The sequence below is a fragment of the Mizuhopecten yessoensis genome, unplaced genomic scaffold (assembly GCF_002113885.1).
Source record: "Mizuhopecten yessoensis strain PY_sf001 unplaced genomic scaffold, ASM211388v2 scaffold716357, whole genome shotgun sequence".
In the NCBI taxonomy this organism is placed as follows: domain Eukaryota; kingdom Metazoa; phylum Mollusca; class Bivalvia; order Pectinida; family Pectinidae; genus Mizuhopecten; species Mizuhopecten yessoensis.
In genome coordinates, this window is record NW_018480076.1 from 237,998 (window position 1) to 262,736 (window position 24,739).

The 24,739-nt window shown below is 36.7% G+C and overlaps 1 protein-coding gene across 1 annotated transcript in view; it reads right to left on the minus strand.

Moving 5' to 3' along the window:
• Positions 1-24,739, minus strand: part of LOC110443707 (SCY1-like protein 2) — a 128,431-nt gene that overhangs the window by 31,959 nt on the left and 71,733 nt on the right. The window contains exons 3-4 of the mRNA XM_021488097.1: positions 6,744-6,843; positions 200-244 (exon numbers count right to left, since the gene is read on the minus strand). Coding sequence (XP_021343772.1) covers positions 200-244; positions 6,744-6,843 — 145 coding nt within the window. The remainder of the gene's footprint in view (positions 1-199; positions 245-6,743; positions 6,844-24,739) is intronic.

Genomic DNA, 24,739 nt, shown 5'->3' on the forward strand with positions numbered 1-24,739 from the left:
CATCATATCTTGCCTGCAGTTTATTGTGCTATACATCATATCTTGCCTGTAGTATATTGTGCTATACATCATGTCTTGTTTGTAGTATAACGTGTAACCCATTTGTATATTTGTTCAAAACAATATGTTTAAACTTACTTAAAACGTGCTTTATATCATATCTAACCTGAGGTATACCGTATTATATTTCATATCTTACCTGTAGTATACCGTACTGTATTTCATAGTCCAGAAATTCATGGTCCTGGAGGAAGAAAATAAAAATAATTTATATTAATTATACATGCCTTGTTTTATAGCTATTGCATGCATGACACTATACGTTGGAGATATCAGGTATTTCATTTATTTCATATTCATGTATTTTGCTAATGCAAAGAAGATCTTACAGAAAGGATATCAACTATTTTGATTATCACGTACACTATTTAGAGTTGACTTATTGATGGTCATTTAAATATACTTAACAATTGATATACCGTTTTCACAATCCGACAAGACACGGTCCTGCAGCTTTTATAAATAGAAATGAAGCGCAGGTCTAAACTACCATGCCTTATTTGATGAACTGCGATATTGCTTCACCCACTGTACCATAGTCTATTACAACATCATCTGATGATTTGCTAATCAGGGCGACAGCCTATTGATTTATTTGATATGGATGACAAACTGATAATTTCTCTGACAAAGGTATCAGGAAAATTAGCATTAATTTGATAAGATAAACTGATAATTCCTCGAGGTAGGGTGTTAGACTGATCATTTATCTGACTAGGTTGACTAATAGGTTCTTCGTCTGCTGTTAGGATATAGCAGATTAATCTCAACCCGAAGTGTGATTATTTTGGTTCTCTGACCTAAAGCCTTCAGCATTAGCTTTAGCGTGAGGGATGATATATCTTCTCTCATCAAATAAATAACATTTTTGAAACATTGGTTATCATAATTTCTTATCTGCATTTGATCCTGATTTGTAATCGACTTCAGCCGATGACACCTGATGGTGAAAATACATTGTTTCCCTGGTGTCATCATTTGTTGGTGTTTTTTTTCGCGAGACAACTGTCATACCCTCGGGGGTGGCAGAAACATTAAACCATCGGGGGTGACAGAAACATCGTACCCTACTGGGTGACGGGATTATCTTTGGTATACAGGTAAAACGTGAAACACTTCAGTGAAATACAGATCATATGTCTGACTAGGGTGACTTAATCGAAAGTAAGACAACCCACTGACGTATCACAGGTTAAAGCAGTTACATATGTAAGAGACGCACTACATACGTTTGTAAATAGTAACATGAAGTTGTTGTCTTTATAGTCACCCAGTTCTTTAGTGTTTACTATTAGTGCAAGTTTTGAAGTATCTATACACTGCTCATTGAGTTTTATAAATAAGTAACTCAATTCACATAGATTATTATAGGAACAACTATCGCAAACCTTAAGAAAACAGCATTAGGCGGATTAGGTATGAAAAGTGACTTCGTGCACCGCGCGTGACGCCCGCAATCAAAACAACAAGAAAACGCCTAGGTGTTGCAAAATAGTAATTCGAACTCAAAATCGATAAAACTGGGGAAGCTTATTAGCAAAGGGAAGCTTTATATGGAGACTTGAAAAAGTACAAAGAGAATAAGACAATGAGCTCCGGAAGGGTAATAAGTACGTCGGTTAGCAGGGATGTCAGCGCCTTATCCTATACGCATACCAATATTAAATATTTTTAGATTTTGTAATGAATTCACATTGACACTAATTTGAGTGGAGCTATTTTCTCCTTTTCTGATTGGCCTGTATTACTAATGCTGTACACTGATGTGTCAATTACAACCTGTTCAAGAATGTGTATCACTGCTAATCAATTCGAGAGAAAGGCGTTCGACTCCCTGTCTTACTTGTCTACCCATTTGTCGCTGTCCTTATCCGGTTTGTACGCTCCACTTGACATCAAAAACAACGCGATGCCGTTCTGACAGACGCCTAAGTGTGTTTAGAAAGAAATCAATGCAAGTTAAACAACTTCAGCTTGTATTGACAGCACATTTTTTTTTAAATCGATATAGAAATATTTTGGTTGTGGAACAATCAAATAGAAAATATTCGAATGACTTTAAATCTCTAAGGCTTTTATGTGTTTATTTAATCTATTTCCATGACAGCATGCACAAACTTGGCTTGAACTGACGGCGCACCATAGCATGTCTACGTGCTGGCAATACGATATATTGGTTTCTCGAAGTAAATCCGGCACGACACAGCATTTCTGTAAGATTGGCCTCTTCCTGCTGACCATATTGCATTGATCAGTTTTACAACAGAAAAAGCTTCAGTTTCATTGTTTTAGAGATACAGCTTTCGTTTTGTATAACCTGGCACGTCCTTAAATGTGTTAATGTGTTGATATCATCGACCACCGGCCAGTACCTGGCGACTGCCACACATAGGTCTCGAACCCGCGACCCAGTGGTGGAGGGCTAGTGGTGGCAGAGTGTCAGACGCCTTAACCACTTGGCCACCGCGGCACATTATAGCATCTTAATCCATTCATGTTCATAGATATTTTTTCAGCAATAATTCTTCACTTTTTTGTCTCAGAAAGTAACGTGCTCTTTAGGGCGATATCTTGTCAGGTAAAGAATAGAAAACAGAGAGTGAATTAGTCACTAGTGTTAAATCATCGATGTGCCAACGTCACGATTATTTTAGCAACGCAGTTTGTTAATTGTACAACGAGAGTTTCATGCGTATGTTTCATCCATAACCATAGTCAACATGCAGTCAACCGTGATCAGGTTGACACGTCGTTGTTGTCGTCTGCCTAGGTTACCCAGAACTTGGTTGTGGACGCTCTTGCCCATTTTGTTAAGAGAGGGTTTTGTTAATAGAAATATGACCAGGGATAAATCTAGTGTGCGTGAGGTTGACACGATGTTGTATTTCCCCGTCATGTGATCAATATAGTCCAATCAGATTCAATGATATATAGATGAGTTGTACAACAGGGGAGAATTCATTTCTCATAAAACAGGGGATGTAGTAATTATCATCAGAGATAATAACTATCATACGGTAGAACAGATAATCTTGCTACAATAAAGAGAAAATATAATCAAAGTACATCATTTGAGATAATCAAAATACGAAAGGGGAGATCATATCATTATACGACAGAAAGAAAATTATAATAAAAACAGGACAATAATTAGACACAAATTAAGCCGTAAGATATTTTACCGATATTCATAACTTATTTTCTGAGCTATGTTTTTTTCAATACTGAAATCAGCATTTTCCCTAAATTGATCCTCTGTGCTGGACTAGTACATGAAGTAGTATCTGACTATGTTCGGAAAGTATCAAGCAACCAAACTAAAAGATGTATTGATTGTTACATAACTAAAGTAATATCAAGATATTTCACCATTCCACCCATCCATTTTTTTATCCTGGCTAATCATAAAGCAAACTCAATATGTTTCTTTCTTTATACACAGGAAAGATGTTTTTTCTAAAGTAGATATAAATTATCGTTATGGAAGTGCCTGTAACCTGATCAAATGTACCTTTTTTGCGTATCTTCGCAGTTAATTCCTACAGTGTCCTTATACAATTGTTTGTTTGTTTGTTTATGTTTAACGGCCCATCGACGGCTTGGTCATTTAGGGCCATGGTGATTTTTTTTTTTTTTTTTTTTTAACAAACATGTGAGTAGCGAAGATAAAATCAGATAAAATGGTTCATTTTAAAAGCATTCGCATTGTATGTGTAGATAATAAAAAATAAAAAGGGGGTTAAAATAATAAAAGAGATAACGAATAGATGATATGGAATATGTGATATATATATAACGTCAAAAAGGGTAAGGTGGGTTAAAAAACATCAGAGTCTATAAAATAGACCGATGTCTTTCAAATAGTTAAATAATGCCTTCGAATCCACGGAACTGAAAAGTGTTTTCATATCCGGGACTCGAAAGTAGGTATCACGAAGGTGTTTAACATTCGGAACATTCTATTAAAAAATGTTCCACTGTAAATGGAGTGTCACATGCGTGGCATGAAGGTATATCTTCTCGTTTTAAAAGGTACGAATGAGTAGAATATGTATGCCCAGTACGGGGCCGAGCGAGGATAACTTCCTCTCTACGATCTTTCCGACTGGGAATAGATGTTTCGGTTGTATCTTAAAAAGTTTGTTGTTGGTCTCGAGAGACCAGCGTTGCTGCCATTCATTTTGAATGGCTGTTCGAATAGTAGGTTTAAAATCTGTGTATGGTAGTTTGATATTTGTTTGTTCGAGATTCAATGCATTTTTTGCTTCCCTGTCAGCAAATTCGTTGCCTTTAATTCCGACATGGCTNNNNCGGTGTTCATCGATATGGTCGAGGGCCAAACCAATGGCGCATGCTTCAGCAGAAAAGATGGAGGCGCCGTCTGGTAGTCGGACTGAAGTGCAAGTATTAGCAGTACAGCAGGCTGCTGCCACGTTCTCAACTTCTTTAAAACCATCGGTGTAAAGTTGTGTATGAGAAGGGTAATTGGAAATGCATTCCCGAAAGGAGGATTTGTGTTCTTCGGGCATAACACTTGATTTCTCTCGCTCATGTAATGTAAAGTTAAAATCGGGGGTTTGAATGGTCCACGGAGGAACATCAGATATGTTAAATTCAGCTATGTCCGTCAACTTTATGTTGAGTTCTTGCAGGAAATTTGAAATTCGGATACCAAATGTTGGCAGAAGTTTTTGGTTTTGCGTAAATATGTTTTGGTATTTTGGGTTGCATACTTGGTCGAAAGCAGGATTTTTAGGGTTTGATTTTAATTGAGCTGCAAATTGTCTTAAACAAACATAGCCAAGGTTAAATATATTTTTTTATCACATAATCGAGCCATTTTACTATTTCATACTGCCATGTCATAAATATGGTATGACACACGTGTAATAAAACCTAAAGGTGCTGCGTGGGAACATATTCATACGCCACTACAACATTTTGAATTTTTTCAACTCGTTTTTATTTCAGATAAAGTTAAATGTTTTTGCTATTAAATGAATTTGAAATGTCTATTTTGTCTTTATAATTTTCATTGCATTTAAAATTGTTCTTTATAATTTTCATTGCATTTAAAATTGTTCTTTATAAACAAAATGTAATCTGGAACTACTTTGCACTGCGAGGAAAGACAATACTATGATCGGAGTACTTTGTTTTTGACCTTTTAAAGAGTCAGCTGATAACAAATAATTGTGAAATATGAAAGTTACGTGATAATAGAATCTTATATTCGTGTCGATACTATATTGAATTCATTAAACTCGTTCAAGAAATTCAATATGACATGGGCACTCATGTAAGATCCTCTCTCTATATAGATTAAATTCTATTGGAATACTCTGGCCAATGGAAATATAGGAAATAACATTGACATTCGCCTGAACATTTTATAAAAAGTCTATAAATGCACGGGTCCATCTTAAAAGAAGTTATTCTACAATTTTTTGTTTTCGAGAAATAAAGGAATAATGATTCTGTAGGAAATAACGAGACGGCAGAAAAATCCAGGTTCGTTAGGATTCTTGATATTTGATATATATTATTGCAATATTCAGCAATATGATATATCAGTCTAATTATTCTTCTCAATTATGTACCTGTCATGCGAGTGCTATAGACATCTAGGGAGACCACGCGCGACCTACAGTGTGGTGAAAACATGTGATGAGAAAATATACTCTCAAACATTTTATTCCATTTCCTAAAACCAGATTTATGTGTTTTAACGATCACTTTATGCAGGTTCTATGAGACTTTTGATATAGATTTTACAATGAATCGCAAAGACTTCCAATGATATATTTGTAGTGAAAATTCTCACATTTATAACATAAAAACCGGCACTGTACTACTTGTAAGATTTAACGGAAGAACGAGTTGTAGGGCTACATTGGAATGTAGAATCGTGTGAGGTATTCTGAAACCCATCAGTTGGTTTGTCTATGCAATCTTTGGTACAGTTCTAGAAAACCCACAACTAATCACAAGAAAACACATACTACTCCCTTTCGTATGGCTTTGGGTTTGACCTTCAACAGTCAAGGTACAAATAAGAGAACATTTATATATCTTTGATGACCCCTTGACCGTAGTATCTGATGTCTTAGACTGTGAAATTGATGTGGGACTAGTGTATTTCGTGTCATTTAAGGAAGGTAGATGATACTCATTATGGGCGCTAGTAGAGGTAGCGCTATAACCAAAGGAAGATAGATTACAACAACAACGCGGTTTGTGAGAGGAATGTTGCGCATTAGAAGCCAGACTATCGTACACCTGTACGATAGACTCATTAAAAGTGTGAAAGTCGAATGTACATTCAATGTGGACAAAGTAATGGGTGTTTACCTGGTTCTCTCGAGTTAAAATGCGTTGAAAAGATCATTTTTAATAAAGAATATGAGCTTTGAAAGCAATCATGTGAAAAGGAACTGTTCGAATTGACATTCAGACGTAAGAATACGTCAGCCGATCAATGTAAACATTTAGATCTGGAAAATAAGTTATTTTTATTTGTGCAGACAACTATGCCAATTTTTGAAAAAAAAAGTATCATTTTAAGAGATAAGTACAAACCCAAACGTTTCATTTTTTTTAAACGGTATTCTGTACACTGGCAACAGATATTTGCATCAGCAAAATCTTCATAAATATTTAAAAGAAAACAGAGAGAAACTAACCCTTATTTCTGGAGGAGCGGGCGTTGGTATCCTGTCGTATCGGCCTAGCACATTGGCAAGACTGGCAAACAGCGGTTCTGTGGCAAAGGCCAGACTGTTACTGAAATACACAAACATAAACGATACAAGTTAAGCGTTCATTTTTTTTTTAATACACTGTGTCAATCATTCGTGTAGCATCTGCGTATTAAAACTGTTTAAAGTCCTCATGCGCAACCATGAACGATCGTTTAAGGTGCATGTGTACTATTCGGCTAGAGAGTCATTGCCATTAGCTCAACGGAAAACAAAAGCACTAGGCCTTTTTGTGAAGGCACAAACCCCATTTTAAAGCTTGCTCTGTTTATTGTTTAACAAGGCCACTACCCGCAATACTTCTTAACATCAAATGAAAATACAGTCGTACTGTGACTTTGTATACCCCAGAAATGTACATAATGGAATACGAAAAAAAATCACGCTTTTCTTTACAGGGTATTCAGTGACCCTTACGGCAAAATGCATGCTCCTGGCACAGTTATTCAGAGACCCTAGCGAAAAATATATACACTGCTAACACGGTTATTCAGTGTCTTAGCGGCAGATATACACTCCGCAGACGTAGTAATTCAGTGACTTAGTGGCAGATATACACCCCATTGACACGGTTATTCAGTTACTTAGCGGCAAATATACACGCCGCTGACATAGTTATTAAGTGAATGAGCGGCAGATATACACCCCATTGACACGGTTAATCAGTGACTTAGCGGCAGATATACACCCTAATGACACAGTTATTCAGTGACTTAGCGGCAGAAAACCACGCCGCTGACAAAATAAGTCAGTGTCTTAGCGGCAGATATACACCCCACTGACACAGTTATGTAGTGACTTAGCGGCAGATATTGAGATATGAATTTAGTGAGTAAGCGGCAGATACAAAAAATCGCCTCTGACATAGTAAGTCAGTTTCTTAGCGGCAGATATACACCCCACTGACACAGTTATTCAGTGACTTAACGGCAGATAAACACGCCGCTGACATATTAATTCAGTGATTTAGAGGCAGATATTAACGCCGCTGACATATTAATTCAGCGACTCAACGGCATCATTATCTTAGCGGCAGATGTAAACCCCGTTCACATATTAATTCAGTGACTTAGCGGCAGATACACACGCCGCTGACATAGTAATTCAGCGACTTAGCGGCATCAGTATCTAAGCGGCAGATATATACCCCACTGGCATAGGAATTCAGTGACTTAGCGGCAGATATACATCCCAATGACACAGTTATTCAGTGACTAAGCGGCAGATATACATGCCGCTGACATAGTTATTCAATATCTTCGCGGCAGAAAAAATCGCCTCTGACATAGTAAGTCAGTTCCTTAGCGGCAGATATACGCCCCACTGACACAGTTATTCAGTGACTTAACGGCAGATATACACGCCGCTGACATATTAATTCAGTGATTTAGTGGCAGATATGAACGCCGCTGACATATTAATTCAGCGACTCAACAGCATCATAATCTTAGCGGCAGATATAAACCCCGTTCACATATTAATTCAGTGACCCAGCGGCAGATACACACGCCGCTGTCATAGTAATTCAGCGACTTAGCGGCATCAGTATCTAAGCGGCAGATATATAACCCACTGACATAGACATTCAGTGACTTAGCGGCAGATATACATCCCAATGACACAGTTATTCAGTGACTTAGCGGCAGATATACACGCCGTTGACATATTAATTCAGTGACTTAGCGGTCGATACACACTCTGATGACATAGTTATTCAGCGACTTAGCGGCATCAGTATCTTAGCGGCAGATATACACCCCACTGTCGTAGTAATTCAGTGCCTTAGCGGCAGATATACAAGCCGCTGTCATATTAATTCAGTGCGTTAGATACGCGTGCTGTTGGTGTTGTAATCGAGTGAAGTTACCGAGTGTAATCATGTAGAGTATATGGTTAATTATTTTGTATTTAATCTCGTTATTAGGTTAGTCAAAGGTCGTTCTCTTATGTACTTGCAGGAAGACCTGACGTCACTGTTAAATATGTTTCAATAACGGCTGGTAATTTGACGCTATCAAACCTATGGCGTATATAATTATTCTCAGCAATTTACAATATTTTTCCAAATATTTGTTTTGGACGAGTTGATAATAAAAATATGCAACTTAAGATCTAGTATTGAAACTTAAACTGTTGTGAAATGACAGTCGACGTTTGTAACGGATGATGTTAATTGCAATCCGAGTTTCAATCTAAACGAAGAGAAAACTATATGTTATTTGAAAGCAACCACCATTTACAAGGTTTTTACTAATCCGTCTTTAAGATACCTAGTCACACTTGGATAAAGACCCCGTGAACAAAATTGTCGATCAATCTCTGAATATGACATTTTCATCATGTTTCTAATTGCTCTTGTTTCTCGAATCAAGTCAAGAGCACTATTTTTGACAGCTATTTATTCAAATTATCTGAATTTTCTGGAACCCTGTCAAGAAGAATTTGCTTCTGAGTGTACAAATGGATTAACATGATAATAAAACACATCTCCAATGCACGTCTTAAGTACATCAATGTTACGTAATTATGTAAGCATTAACCTAGATGTTACTATCAAATGTACTAGATGTACTATGGAGGAGCGACCTTTCATGGCAGAGGTGTGTTATTGTCATGTAAATCTAGATGTACTTTGGGTGTGCGAGCCTTTAGGGTGACGGTTTGTTGTTATCATGTACATATATATGGATTATGGGTGCGCGAGCCTTCATGGCAGAGGCGTGTTATTATCATGTAAATCTAGATGTGCTATGGGCGTGCGATCCTAAATGACATAGGTGTGTTATAATAATATATTGATATACGATGGGTGTGCGACGTTAAATTGCAGAGGAGTGTTATTATCATGTCAATCAAGATCTATATGCGACCTTTCATTGAAATGTTAATATTCTGTTTATCTAGATGTTATCTAGTCAGGTGACCTTTTATGGGAAAGGTGTGTTATAATCATTAAAACCTAGATATTCTATGAACGTGCGACCTTTAGTTGGAGAGGTTTTATTATAATCTTAATCTAAATGTATTAAGGGCATGCGACCTTCCATGAGCGAGTTGTATTATTATTAATTTAAACCAGATGTACTTTTGGCTGTGACCTTTCTCAGTGGAGCATCCAAAAGTGTAAGGTGTCGTAAAAAGAGGTCGCACGTCCAAAGCACGTACCTTTTGAATTTATATTGGTCTACTCCTTATACACCAATCTATCGTAAGTATGTAGAATGGTATGTTTGTCTAAATAATACAACAACACATATTCATCTTAGGTAATCTTCTAACTCGTAATGCTGGGGAAGTGGTCTTAACTCAATTCAAATAACAGCTTCCAAAACAAATCAACATTTCAAATTTCCATTTAAAAAAAAACCCGTTCGCTGGGTGTGACAACTTAATGTTAGGTTTGATTTGCAAGCTAATACATGTGTGTGGTTCTAATTCTCCTTTACTCGGCCTATGGGTTCTCGGTGAAATGACTGGTGTAGTTCGCTGAGATCAGCCTGTAACCGTTACACATTGTTTTTGCATGCTAAAGTTTTACTCTGTATTATATATCGATTTAAATATTACCATTTTACCAAATTTACCAAATGGAAGACCGCAATGTTTATCGAACAAACATCAGACTTTTAATGGTTATACTATGCAATCCAAACATAAATCCATCTACATTGATCACAGGAGATATATACACGTGTGAAAATATTTCGATCGCGTTTCAACAGCAATAATTTTCGCAGAAAGATATTGGCTGGTTGCAAAGACGGATACTAATTTGTGAACCGCTTTGAGACGACCTATCAACTAGGTTGTGATAAAGCTGTATGTAAGAACCTCGAATTATTTTTAATATTATTACATGGGATAAAAAAATAAACAATAAAGTCTTTTTGTTAGTTGTTAAAGAACAAACACAAACACAACCACCTCACGAATGTAAAGGTCATTCATAAAATCAATATAAACGGTAAAGATGTGTGTCACCGACTTGAAATCATACACAGTGCTGGCCTTAACAATGGAGCAATGGCGGCACTCATCAGCGGTACTGATATGGGCGGAACTTCTCCTCTCATTACGTGAATATGATACCCTGGAGTATTTCTAGATTTTCACTTAAAACCAATATTTATCCTGCTTTTAGCTAACGAAGTTTCATTGCCTCTTTAATAAGCTAGTAGTCCTCATTAAATTTCCAATGAGCTCTCTGAATATATATTTTCAAAACGTTCGGTTAAAACTTTTGTGATTGATAGAAATTAAGTGTCTTTTAAAAAAGAAAAAACTGATATTAATGTATCAACATATCATATAAAATATTGCGTTTAAATTGAACCTGTCGTTGGTATAAAGTTTGATAAAAATCCGTTAATGCATGACATTTGTATAGCCCAGTGATGGCATTTAATTGGTTTACGAAAACGTTGAAATTGGCCTTAACCTTTGAACCCTGAAATATCGACTCATTTGGGGTATTCTTGTTCTTGACTATTGTATAAAATAATAAAATATCTTATCATGAAAGAAAACGCTTAATCAAATATATATAGAAAATGGAACGGGGTGGGGGGTGGGTTACGCTACGAGGTTTTTTTTCCCAGTGCGATCGCTTGTTCAGACGAAAATCGTATATGAATCATAAGATTATTAAAACAAATCCCTTATGTTAATTTCAATACAAAGAATGTTATAGAGACATCAAAAATAATCTATGAGCTATTAGCCAAATAAACATCAATATACGTAATAGATTAGGAGAAGGCAAAATGGGTGATTCCAAATCACGCTAACTTGAACAAACAATAGCTATCGGTCTATAGCCTACATTCTGATCGTCTTAGTTAGAATTAGGTCGAATTCGCCTCCTCTAACGACGGTAATCACACTCAGTATTACAATACCCTGCACGTTTCGGGGAGGCGAGAATGTCAATCTAGGAAGCAATTAAGCTCCGGTTTATCCATGTACGATTACCTTGGTACCGGAGACGGATTATTTTCACTTTTATGCGAGATTGCTTCGATACTTTCCCGGAAGTGACAAAGACACTTACTTTGTTTGCGACTGCGCGATATGGGTTGATGATTTGATTGAATTCCTACTATTGAAAAAATTGCAGTATTGCTGTTCTCTCTCTCCAAGGTATATATGAACCTCTGCCACTACATAAACAGGTGTAAGAGGCATGATTTTACCATTTTTATCCAGACAAATAATGCCAAGGTTCTGAAAAATTTCACGGATCTGACGTTTTACTTACAAATAAAAACATATGATGTCTGCGATTTTTTTTCCGGTAGTGACGTCATTACCTTTAAATATGCAGTTTCACTGTTGTGATAAGGGCAAATACAAGTTTTTTGTTCATTCTAAGTTTCTTTGGACTCAAAGATGAATATCATGTTTTTGCTACTCCGTTATGAGATAGTTATAGAAGATATCATCTTAAATGGTACTTTCTGGTCAATTGGTAGTAAGTTACAGTATATTTAAAAAAAGAAATCATTTTTGTTTTGTTTTTTTCGATGACATATTTTCTTTCGCATCGGGGTTGGCACCGTAGTGAAAGAACACTGACATTTAAACAGAACAATTAAATCAAAACCCCAGAAAGTCCTTCTTATACCTGAAATATGTGTTTTATGAATAATAGAATGTATTCACACCATTAACAGATAACTCGATCACTGTATAAATGCAATTCAAATTTATGCTGATGGTTTCCTTTAACGTTCGAATTCAATAGGTTTTGTTGTTATTCCCCTGTATGATGTCTGAACGCAAGCTTTTTTCATGTAGCGAAACTGTAACTTGGACATATTTTCTAATAAGTTTTTATTAATTGCCTTAATATAAATGTATCTAAGTCATTAGATCGGAGGGAAAAATCATATTTAAAGAACATTCTGGTACTGTGATTTTATAAACCGTGCAAAAAAAAGAATGCTTCTCAGAAAAGAATAGATATTACAATAGATAGAAGAAAATCTTTTGGTAACTGTAACGGCATATATTCAAATGAAAAAGGACAACAGAAACCTCGCCATTTCTTTATGACTAAGCTGTCTTATTAATTTTATGTCAATACTACATGGATCAAAATAAACGAATCGGTACGATTCTGTCTGAATTCCGTGTTATAATTACAGGAAATGTTGATTTTATGAAAAATAGTATCAATAGTAAATAAAGCCTCAGAGCCAGACGGAATCAGTAACAGAATATTAAACTTACATCAAATGGGTTTCCAATTACCTTTTCTTCATTTTTTTGATAATTCAATAATCCGAAAAATATATATAAAAAACCCATCATGCATATCTTTACATATCAAAATAGTTACGATGCTCTCAATATCATGACTACATCGCTACTGACGATTGCTGGGGGAAATAGAACGTGCAGTCTTTGTTAAACGACACTTTAACCTTTATCACCAACCACAAATATAGGTGGATTGTGGACCGAGTTACATTTACATGACCTTTTAAAACAGAATTACACAGTAAAAACGAAAAAAAGAAAGGAATATAAACTATTTTCAGTGTGTAGCTCTCCTTAAATGAATATACATCGGTGTTGTTTAAAAAAAACGTGCCAGCACTCTAAGCTATGACCTTTTCTAACCTTTAAAGAACACGGCTAATTTTGTGTACGAGATCGTGCAAAAAATTGTAAACGTATCCGAAATACATCATTCGTAAGGCCTTCATGGAGCTTTAATTGTTCATGTACTTGTAAGTGGTGATTTCAATTTTTTAACGACGAAAACAAAACTTTTGCAAGAAAAGTCCAAATTAATGTCTCCACCCTCAACCACCAACACCACCACCACCACCACCACCCCACCCTCTTTTCTGTGTCTATCTCATTCTCTTTTTTCAAAATGTTTAGTTCTTTGTTTTTTGGCTCTGCTCTTTTACGAAATATGTATGGGGAAGACATTTTGATTCTGCATTCAGAACTATCTTGGTGGAGTTTTGACAACACTTCGGCAACTGGACCAAGATAGTCCTGAATGCAGAATCAAAATGTGTTCCCCATACATATTTCGGTAACGCCACATAGCATTGCTGATAGTATATGAATGTATTGTGTGGTAGTTGTTCCTATGTTTGATAGATGGCAATTTCTCATGTTTCTCGTCTTTATAGTAATATATTTACATTTGCCCCCCGCGCCGTCCCATTACAACAGTGTTAAAGGGCAAGTGTAATTATATAGGCTATAATTACAACTGCTCGACTATACTTACAACTGCCTGTTTCAGGTGTAGGAATACGTAAACAAACAAAATGGCCGCCTGAGATGTATTTTGAGGCAGGGCAAATGGTTTTTGCAGGAATATGTCTTTAAAAAGAAAAATATGTAAATATAAAAAATACCTGCTTGTCTGGATGTAATTATTGTGGATATAATTACAAGTGACCTCTGGCATTTATGGTAGATTTGCAAGAGACCACTTGTAATTATATCAACAATAATTACATCCAGACAACCAGTTATTGTTTAAATGTTGTGTGTTTGTGTGTGTGTGTTTAGAGTCATGATAACGGCGGTTCCTTAATAAACAAACAATAGCAAACGATTGCTTCGCATGTTTTCCGGAAAATTTCATTATTCTTGTATCACTAACTCGTTTAAGCCATGAAAAATGTTATATATATATATATGATTTATTTACAGTAAACAACCTATTTTAAACTAGGAGTATTTTTTTTTTTGTCTCAGTTGGCAATTATGGTGACATTTATTACAACACACTTTAAAATGTGAGATAACGTCAAAGCCACTTCAAAGTATAAGGTAAGGGCCTCGACAATTAAACGTAAGACACACACATAAAGTGTATGATTTCATTATTGAAATAGTATGCCAGACATGAAGTACAGTCATAATGCACTTGTTTACGTCCTTCACCGAAATGTGTAATTCCCGAATTTTTTAACGATTTGTGATTCATGGAGAGTCTTCTAGACCACTCATATAACACTGATGGTCCCACGCTGGCTTAACATATAGGAGCGTAAGCGGCAGCTAGGCGATACGACAGAGTCAGAGCAGAGCTGGTCTGACAGAGGCATATGATAATAGGGGAAATACAAGGTAATATTTATGGTATAATGTCCACTTAATTTGCCTTACAGACAGCCAGAGGTGCTTGGTAATGATATAGACCCTAACCCAATGATGTTCCCCCGATGGATATGCACTCTGCTCTGTCTTCTGGTCCGTTAACGGACATTAGTTGCCATACAGCAAGAGCTAGCCTGTCTGGGTACGTACCGAAATAGGGAACAGTGATGTGTGGCGCTTGCAACAATATTGGAACGATGTTTTCTTCTTTACAGCTAATATATTTCTCACTTTTAAATATGTGGAACACTTTAGACAATGGTTAAACATACTATTATGAAAAACTAAATGCATGTATTGAATGATGTATTTTAGGTGTATTATGTCGAAAACATGTATGGAGTATATCTAAATGATCTTCTTTTGGTGTATAACTTCATATCTGTTTATGTAATTGTTCTGAGTGTATTACCTCATACCTATATATGGAATATGTATCTGGTTGTAAAACATGTTAAAAAAGTGGTTTGGTTTGGTTTGGTATTTTAGTTTGCGTGTAACTGTTCCGGAGACAGGGTACGTTGTGTACTTGATTCATTGTGATAATGCAGAACTGATGCCGACTTTATAGTGCTATCTCACTGAAATACCATGCCGAAGGCACACAGCACAGCATTCCTCTCGGTCACATTATATTAACAATAGGTAAACCAGACGTAGAAAGAAATATAAAGATTCCAAATATTGCCATGGGTGCAGACAATTTATGTTGGTCGCCTTTTTGTAGGCCCAAAGTAGAGTGCACAAACGCAAATCCCAAATTCGGCAGGGGGTTCCAACATTAGTCGCTTCTAAAGACAAATGCTGTGGATAGCAACAGGTGTATTCTTTTCTTGATCCCCGACCTGCGGGGATGAACTACAGGTAAATTTCCTCACACATGTGTATGCATTATATCCGAGTTTATTGCACTGTAAGTGTATATGCCATGTTTCTGAATGTACTGTATTTCATCGTTCCTATGTATGAAATCAAATACATAGTAAGTTTAGTTTCCATACTATTTATGACGTCAACGTCACTTGAAATGACTGGCAATGCAATCATTGGTTTAGTTGTAAATGTATGATTCATTGCTATCTCTATCCCGATCAGAAATTGACATCATATGCCTTATATGCCTTCAAGCAATTAAAATAAGGTTTCATTGAAATACTTGAACGTAATGAAAGATACGCTCCCTAAACTGGTAGTATTTGCTTTATACTTGTTTATCTATTTTTTAATTAGTTAATATCAATATTTCTAAAAGATAATTTATCGTTTATTTTTCATTTAGAAACTCTGCTGTAGTTAAATACGTTATATCTATTCATGGCTTTCTGTGGAACCTCTATATCACTTCAACATAATAAATCGCATCCACGACATACACCGTAGCTCATACTGGTGTAACAGGACAGTCATTGACATGCGAGATTCTATGCAATAAACACTAATACTGCCTGGGTAGTTGGTACCGGTTACACCCCAGACCTTTGTGAACCGAGCGAGCGTTTTGCACATTGTCTCGTTTCAAATGGATGTCCATACACATCACTGTTTATATCTGTTGTAAATCTTATATCGATGGAAAATCAAATTTAAAATAAAGCACGAGGAGGAATTTATTAAAGCTTTTAGCTTATGGTTCCTATCCCTATGAAATTGCATCGTGTATGTTTCAACTTTTTTTTATTGAATAAAATACTGTTTCAGGATCCATGTTTTACGTACAACTGCCAAACTGTAAACGTTTATTGGATTTTCCCCCTATCATGACTCTGTCTAACGAATAATTCATGAAAAAAAGAATCTGCATACCTTCTATAATAAAAACATCAAAGAAAGAATAAGCAAAATAAAATAGAAATATGATCTGACTGCAAAAGTCCACTAAGGCCAGATCAGGATTCGAACTCTGGTCCTTCGATTAGTCAATAATTAAACTGTCGCTCTTATGAACTGATATACCTTACCATCTGCAGTATACTGGCATAGTCGCGCTACAGTTATATCAAAATTGAAATAAAGGGGAGGTAACTGTATGCCCGAAAACTACAGAGAAATACTCTACAACTTAGCCTTCAGTGGGATAGGCATACTAAAACTTTGCTAAGACACTAGGAGCATTCTTCGAGAGTGCGACCTAAGGGTTCGTGCGAGCATATCAGCCTGTGTTGTAAACTATAATACGACACACGGAGTATTTTTCGACAGTGCGACCTAAGGGTTCGTGCGAGTATGTCTACCTGTTCAGTTAACTGTACAAAGACAATAGGAGTATTCTTGGAGAGTGCGACCTATGGGTTCGTAAGAGCGTGTCTACTTGTTCAATTAACCATACTAACACACTAGTAATATTCTTGGAGAGTGCGACCTATGGGTTCGTAAGAGCGTGTCTACTTGTTCAATTAACTTTACTAACACACTAGGAGTAGTCTTCGAGAGTGCGACCTATGGGTTCGTGCGAGCGTGTCTACCTGTTCAGTTTATTTAACTAAGATGCTAGGAACATTCTTGGAGAGTGCGACGTATGGGTTCGTGCGAGCGTGTCTACCTGTTCAGTTAACAGTTTTCTAGAAAATAAACTAGGAAAAGCAATAGCTTTATTTCGTTTATCGTGGATGTTGTTTATCAAATCAAGCTGTTACAGGAAAATGATTTCCTATTAGAGTACATCATAGGCATTGAAGTCAGTCACGCGCAGATCTCCGTGTGTGTCAATAGACATCTGAGCCACGCAAATGTTTTGTTTGACTTGTTTGCCTAATGAGATGTAATAGACTTACCTGTGCTGTATCTGATGTATTGGATGCTGAGGACAGAAGAACACTGTGGGGAAAAGCTGAGCATACACGTGATTACCTGGCATTGATTTACTATTGAAAAAATACAATTTACAGGTGAAAAGCTCTCAGACTCTATCAAGCTGTCACCACCCAAAGACATCACGCACACCAAATATCTCTGGTTTATATTAGAAATCCGTTTTTGCCCCCTGGACTAGATTATCTATTGGAGGGATCTTACACTCGAACATGTCTTGATTGTAAAACTGTTAAGGTTTTATTAGGGAAAAGTAACATTGATGATAATTAGTGGTCAATTTGAATGTCTGGTGAACATGACATTGAGCGCGTGTTTGGCTGTTTGGGTAATTCGTCAGAATCGTCAGCAATTAACGAGACTATTACACGTGTATTGCCCTTGTGGAGGAGAAACATAATTAGTCGAGAGGAAACAAATAATCGTGTTTTTCTACCTCAAGGGCAATACATTCTTAATGAAGCTGAAACAAAACTTTGGGACAAAAGTAAAGATGATCAGGTTTCTACGCCATTGGTGTCGTCTTCTTCAGTCACTCGGAACACAGGTGTGGTTTCTCTTACCCATTTTCCTAGAGAGGCCACGAATAATGTAATCATCGTTGGAGAAACTCGAGCACGTGAGGGTGACACGATGTTTAATTGGCCCGCCATGTGATCAATATAATCCAACCAGACATATCGTTATATAGATAAGGTAAAACAACAGGTCAATCAACACAGTAAGGTCATACATTATCCCAATGAGGAGCTTAGGTAAACGCCATGTGAGTGTTATGCAAGACACTGGAAGAATAATGAACATGAAAAAAGAGAACGCAGAAAAGGAAGAGAAAAATAGAAAATGTTCTGATCGACATGACATTTGTTTGGATATTTAAGTGTCCTATAAAAAAACCTGTGAAGGCCCCTCGTTCTTTTCAGAAACCTCAATCCTGTAGGAGAAGCTATCCCTTGGTGGACTTATATCGACGTATTGGTCTTATTGTCGAGTTGCTATCCCTACCGACAACAGTTGCAATATCTGCAAGTGATAGCAATAGCAGTTCCGTATGTAATGCAGACATGCATGGCAGCAATAGTGGGCTTGTGGTCGACTGGAGGGTCAATGAACCTCGACGTGTTTAATGCGCTTCATTTGAATGCTAGGGTTTTGAGGGTGCCAAGAAAATATCCATCAAATCTGATTGTATTGTACTCTATTTATCCTGACAGGGAAATTAAAATCTAGATCTGATTAATTACTTAAATTCTTCGTTCAAAGTGTTTTTTTTACAAATGTTGATGAAGTGCCTTGTATATAAGATGTATGATACACTTTCATCTCCTTTCTTTTTTATTCAATATTTGTTTTTTCAATAGTATAGTAATGCTTATATATCTACCGTCTCATCATGTTTTAATGATTTGTATTTGCAATCATCAATACAGCATATTAAACTGTCATCAATTTCTTCTCATTGCAGCGGAAAGAAAACATTAAAATTGTCATCAGCTTTACTTAGCATAAATTCTGGGGGAAACATTTATCCCTTAAGTTTCATAATAAATTATTCCAACCTTTGAATTGGAAGAGTTCAAATGTGTCTTCAAGGTTGAATGAGTTAATGTAAAAGACAAGACAAGGTCCACATGAAGGCCGATACTTACATATGTTAATGTGGCAACCACGTGCAGTGCTGCAGGCATTTATCGAATGCTGCCGCGCTTAATTTGCGATCGACCCCTTACAAAATATTAATTATACAACACTTGGGATCTCCTGATGTCAATTCAAGACAAATATATACGCATTATGAAGACAAAGTTACTTCCAATGATGAAAGAAAATTGATCAATCTGAGAAAGGCATGATACGAACAGGGAGGAGCTACCGCAGCTTAAAGAAGACTCCCTACAGTTTTCTTTGTCCTATTGTACAGAAAGGGTTCGGACACCTCTTCATTTGCCTGATTTAAATCATTTGATTTCTGTATATATTCAGTTTAGTTTAAACTTTATTTTATTGATGTTAAATTACAATAGCACATGGTTATAAATACAGAAAAGGATCCAGAAACAAGTACATAGTACTTATGTAAATCCGCCTCCTTATAGACATAACAGCTTGATATTCAGTTTAATAGTTGTAGAAAGTCCCAATACTTATTGCTGGAAAGACTTGGGGATCTTAATAATATGAAGTAAGAATTGCAACACTCGCCTGCAAATTTCCCCCTCCCACAAACTTCTGTGTATGTATAAAAGCATTCTCTGAGAAGGTTAGCAAACGTTGTTTCTGGCTTGTGAAAATCGCAAAGAAGAGTATAGAAATACAAACATCAGGTATGATTTAAGTAACAAATTAAAACTCTACCGACGTAATTGCAGGATTGGCTATATATGCAATTTGTAATGATAAGAGTAACCTTAATTTCACTTGATGAATTTGGCTAAATAAATATCAAATCATTGTCACGTGATTTACTATAGAGCCCTCCGTATGTTCGGGGCACAAAAATGGTCGTACGCGGCACTATATAAAGTAAGAGTGAGACAAGGCTACTTCGTTAAAGGTGTTTGACGGTTTCCCCACACTTACTAATAATATCTCAGAAGAGGAATACAGTGGGTTATTTAGTGTGTTGCCTACTGCACTCTCCTTAAACTGGCCAAGGTTTGCTGTCACTTCGTTATCTGTAAACAACGTCGTATCTAGCTGTGTCTTAACAACATACATCCCATTATGAACTTGTCACAGTATGTTGTCATCGGCATAATTAGAAAACTTTCACAGTGTGCTGCCATTGGCATAATTGGAAGATGATCGTAAGTCACACGCGTACGATTGCTAGGGAAATGGATACAGTATGCCAAAATAAAACGTTTGGCATTCTTTTTATATAAAAAATATATCACAATGTGTTGTCATTTGGGATAATTAGATATAAAAAGTTTGGCAGTTTTGATTAAAAATTATATAATCGACGAAAACACTGAAGATTATCGGCCCTTGAAAAGAGCAATTTGGGGCCTTTTAGAACGTCCTCCGTCATACGTGTTTCCCCCGACACGAAAAAATTACATTTCGTTTAATAGATAACTGGAGTTAAGCTCAGTAATGAATCTTCCATCCCTTACACCCTCTGTTTATCTTACAGAAGGACCGACGGGACACAGTCGAATGCCTTTGACAAATCTATCAAAATGGCAGCAACGTACTTACTGCTGTCAATGCTTTCCTTCACTCCTCTGTACGCATTATGGGTCACCTTACAACTGTATCTTAGAGATGATGCCGTTGAGGTAGCTCTCATGCTGATCAGATATTGCTCTCTCAAACACTATATATAGATATAGTAGACAGTATGCTTGCCTGTAATTTGATTAACGCAATGCTACTCTTTTTGAGAAAAAGAAGCGATCCTGACTTCCTTCAGCTTGTCTGTGTAAGAGCATTTCTGCACCATACAAATAACAATATTGCAATAAGTGATATGACGCTGTGTTTCAAGGCGGTATATGATCACCGGTAACTTTTAAATCAATCGTATTTAGTCCAAGCTTACCAATTTACTCCTAGGACTTGCGCTAAATCTTACAGGTAAAAAAACACCAGAATTTGTCATATGTACATGTACTTCTTCTACTATCACTTAAATACTACATGTAGGATGAGATACAATTGATGGACAAAGGAAGAATATTGTTTTATACTTTTACAACATTTACAAAGAAGGAAATACAATTTCTAGATTTTCGTTTTCATTGAACTGAATACTTTTCTATCAAATTGCTTTCCTTGCTTACAATTTTATAATATCCTATTTTCTTCAGAAGATGACGAAGAAAATAAAACAGAGAATACCTTTATTTTAACTTTTGAAAGAACATCAACGAAATATCACATTTGAGCTACCTTACTGCACTACATACAACTCTGACATGTATTTTGTATGAACACAAAAATCTTCATTTTGCAAAATAAAAGTTCACTTTTGCTTAAGTATGGATCATTGTATGGGTTGTGATGCCAGCAGTTTTCGATAACTTCACAAAATTTCTCATAAGATAGCATGCTTTTTATGTTTTTATAATAAACAAATTGTTCATAATTACAACAGCGCCACGTTGTCCGCATCCTTAGTTTCTATTGGGTTGAAGTTTTATTAACTGTTCACAGTCTTTCGTACGTCGATTACCACTTGTAGTTTCATCGGGGGTTCGATTTGATTTGATTAAAATTTAACGGCCTATGAACACCCAAAGTCATACGGTGTCACATGTGTACGTAGGTAAAATCGTTAAATAAAAACGTAACCAAACATGTTTATGTTAGGATATCAAACTGCAATCCACACTTAAGATAGTTCAATCGTATTTAACATGCTAATATCGGCCAACAGGTCAATCACAGTATCAATTTAATTATCATGAATAGATTAAAAATCAAAATACATTCTATTATAAAGTGTACAAATATAAATAGTCTTTTTTAGGTTATGCAAACAGTTTCGTCATCCCATGCGATGACGTCATCATACATGACGTAACAATTAATACTTCTTTGAATTAACAACCTGAAGAGTGTTTTAAGAACTAATTGTTGGAAACTAATTTATACTTAGTGGTATTTATTTTAAATAGATACTGACGTTATAGCATTCAACATTCATAAGATGGTCATTATTTTTAAATAAATTGATTCTGTAAGAAGAAACTTATCAATTTCCTGTCAAGGTACTTTGTAAAATCCAAATCGAGGCTCCCTCCGTTAGCCTTATCACGCCCGGGATATTTAATTACATATCCTTGTTGAATAACATAAAAGAAGTATCTTCCGGCGTGACAAAAGCGCATGCTGGCGGAAGTTTTCCGGCAGGTGGTTTTATAAGAGAACTGCTTTAGATAATGCTTTTTTCCCCCTGATAATTGATCTGAAACCTGGACATTAAGGTCTCGGGTATTTTCTGGTCGATAGCATCGGCTGTGATACCAAACAAGCGCTAACCGCGTCTTCATCTCCTACTTATTGCGTCTAAAAAATGTGTCCTACTTGCAGCTCATCAAAACGAGAAGAGGATAATTAGCGATTTATGGCTTGTGTTGGAGACGTTGGTCAGTGGAGATAACTCTGCTGTTTTCGTTTTCTTAAGTTCATCTTCGTCGAGTAATCCGGTCCGTAATCCGTCCTGAATTAGACAGTATTGCTCCAATTAAAGCCGCGACTCACAACGTTGCCGTTGGCCACAAACTTTGATCCGGCAATACGAACACTCATCAGGGAATTGCTTGTCGGTGACACTATGCCTTTCAAGCACCAGAGGTCAAGGTTGTCAATCTGATTGTGGCTTCTCTGGTCAGTTATCGCCCCCAACTGACCGTCAAACACTGACCGGAAACACACGATTAAATGTTTACTTGTTTTATTGCATTATCGACGTAAATGCAAGATATTACGGGTGATGAGAATGCATTATCAACTGAGCGTAGGTCTTATGAGGAGGTAATAAATACGTCAGCAGCCTCTCCCGCCAGGAGCTGCGGGAATTGTGTATTACCATGTATCTCTATTGGACAGGTATAAGTGATAATGATATCCAGATAAACACATCAAGTGGCGTGAAATCGTCACAACAGACACCGTACTAAGTACACATGAAGCAATTTGTATACCATAGTACATGTAGGTTCATATGTATGTTGACGAGACTTACACTGAGTCAATATATAGTAGGATGTTATACTAAATGTATATATGGTGTGTATGGAGCTGACTACTGGCTGGCGCAGAGCTTGATCCTTACTGAAGTATAATGGTTCTAGCAATGCTAATAAAGAGATGTTGTGGACTTTGATCCGGAATTGGATCATATGCTAACGTATATAGTTTCAACAATGAGATGGTGTGGAGTTGGATCCGCAATTGAATTAGACGTCTCCGGTGTCACGTGACCATACTGTACTCGGTTTTATGATGTAACACATGTCTCCAGTGTCACGTGACCATACCGTCCCCGGTTGTATGATGTAATACACATCTCCATTTTCACGAGACCATACTGTCCCCGGTTGTATGAAGTAATACACATTTCCAGTGTCACGTGACGATACCGGCCCTGGTTGTATGATGTAATACACGTCTCCATTTTCACGAGATCATACTGTCCCCGGTTGTATGATGTAATACACATCTCCATTTTCACGAGACCATACTGTCCCCGGTTGTATGATGTAATACACATCTATATTTTCACGAGACCATACTGTCCCCGGTTTGATGATGTAATACACGTCTCCAGTGTCACGTGACGATACCGTCCCTGGTTGTATGAGGCAATACACGTCTCCATTTTCACGTGACCATACTGTCACTGGTTGTATGATGTAAGACAGGTCTCAAGTGTGACGTGACCATACTATACTGTCCCCGGTTTAATAATAAAACACAAGTCTCCATTCACAAGTGAGCATACTTTGCCCGGTTTTTACTATAACAAACGTCCCAAGTATGACGTGACCATACTGATTTAGGTTTGCGATGTAACATATGTCACATAAATAATTGACTGTTAACCTTTCTGTTGTATCATGCACCATAACCTCAACATCATGAGTCATTATTCAAGAGTGTTTGATCGAGTTCAACCAGGGGCCCTTTCGTTTAAGCGGTTAAAACGGTCAAACCGGCCAGACCGTTAAACGAACTGCGCGGAACGTTCTCGTTCCGGTTTGTTTTCGGTGGTTCGTCTGGCGCGCTCTAGCTGAGGGGGCCAGGCGCTTCCAAGATGGCGGCCCGCAGTGAATTGCAAGAAGTTGCAGAGTGAAGTTTTATGATATATTGCCGTTATGCTAGGTTTTATCATATGGTGACATCGTTATAAAGATAAATATATCTTTAAAATACATCTGAATTATATAAGTTCCTTAATAAACGTATAATACATAGATTGTAAATACGGGGCGGGTCATTTTTTCGACCTTGTGAACATGCATGTCTGA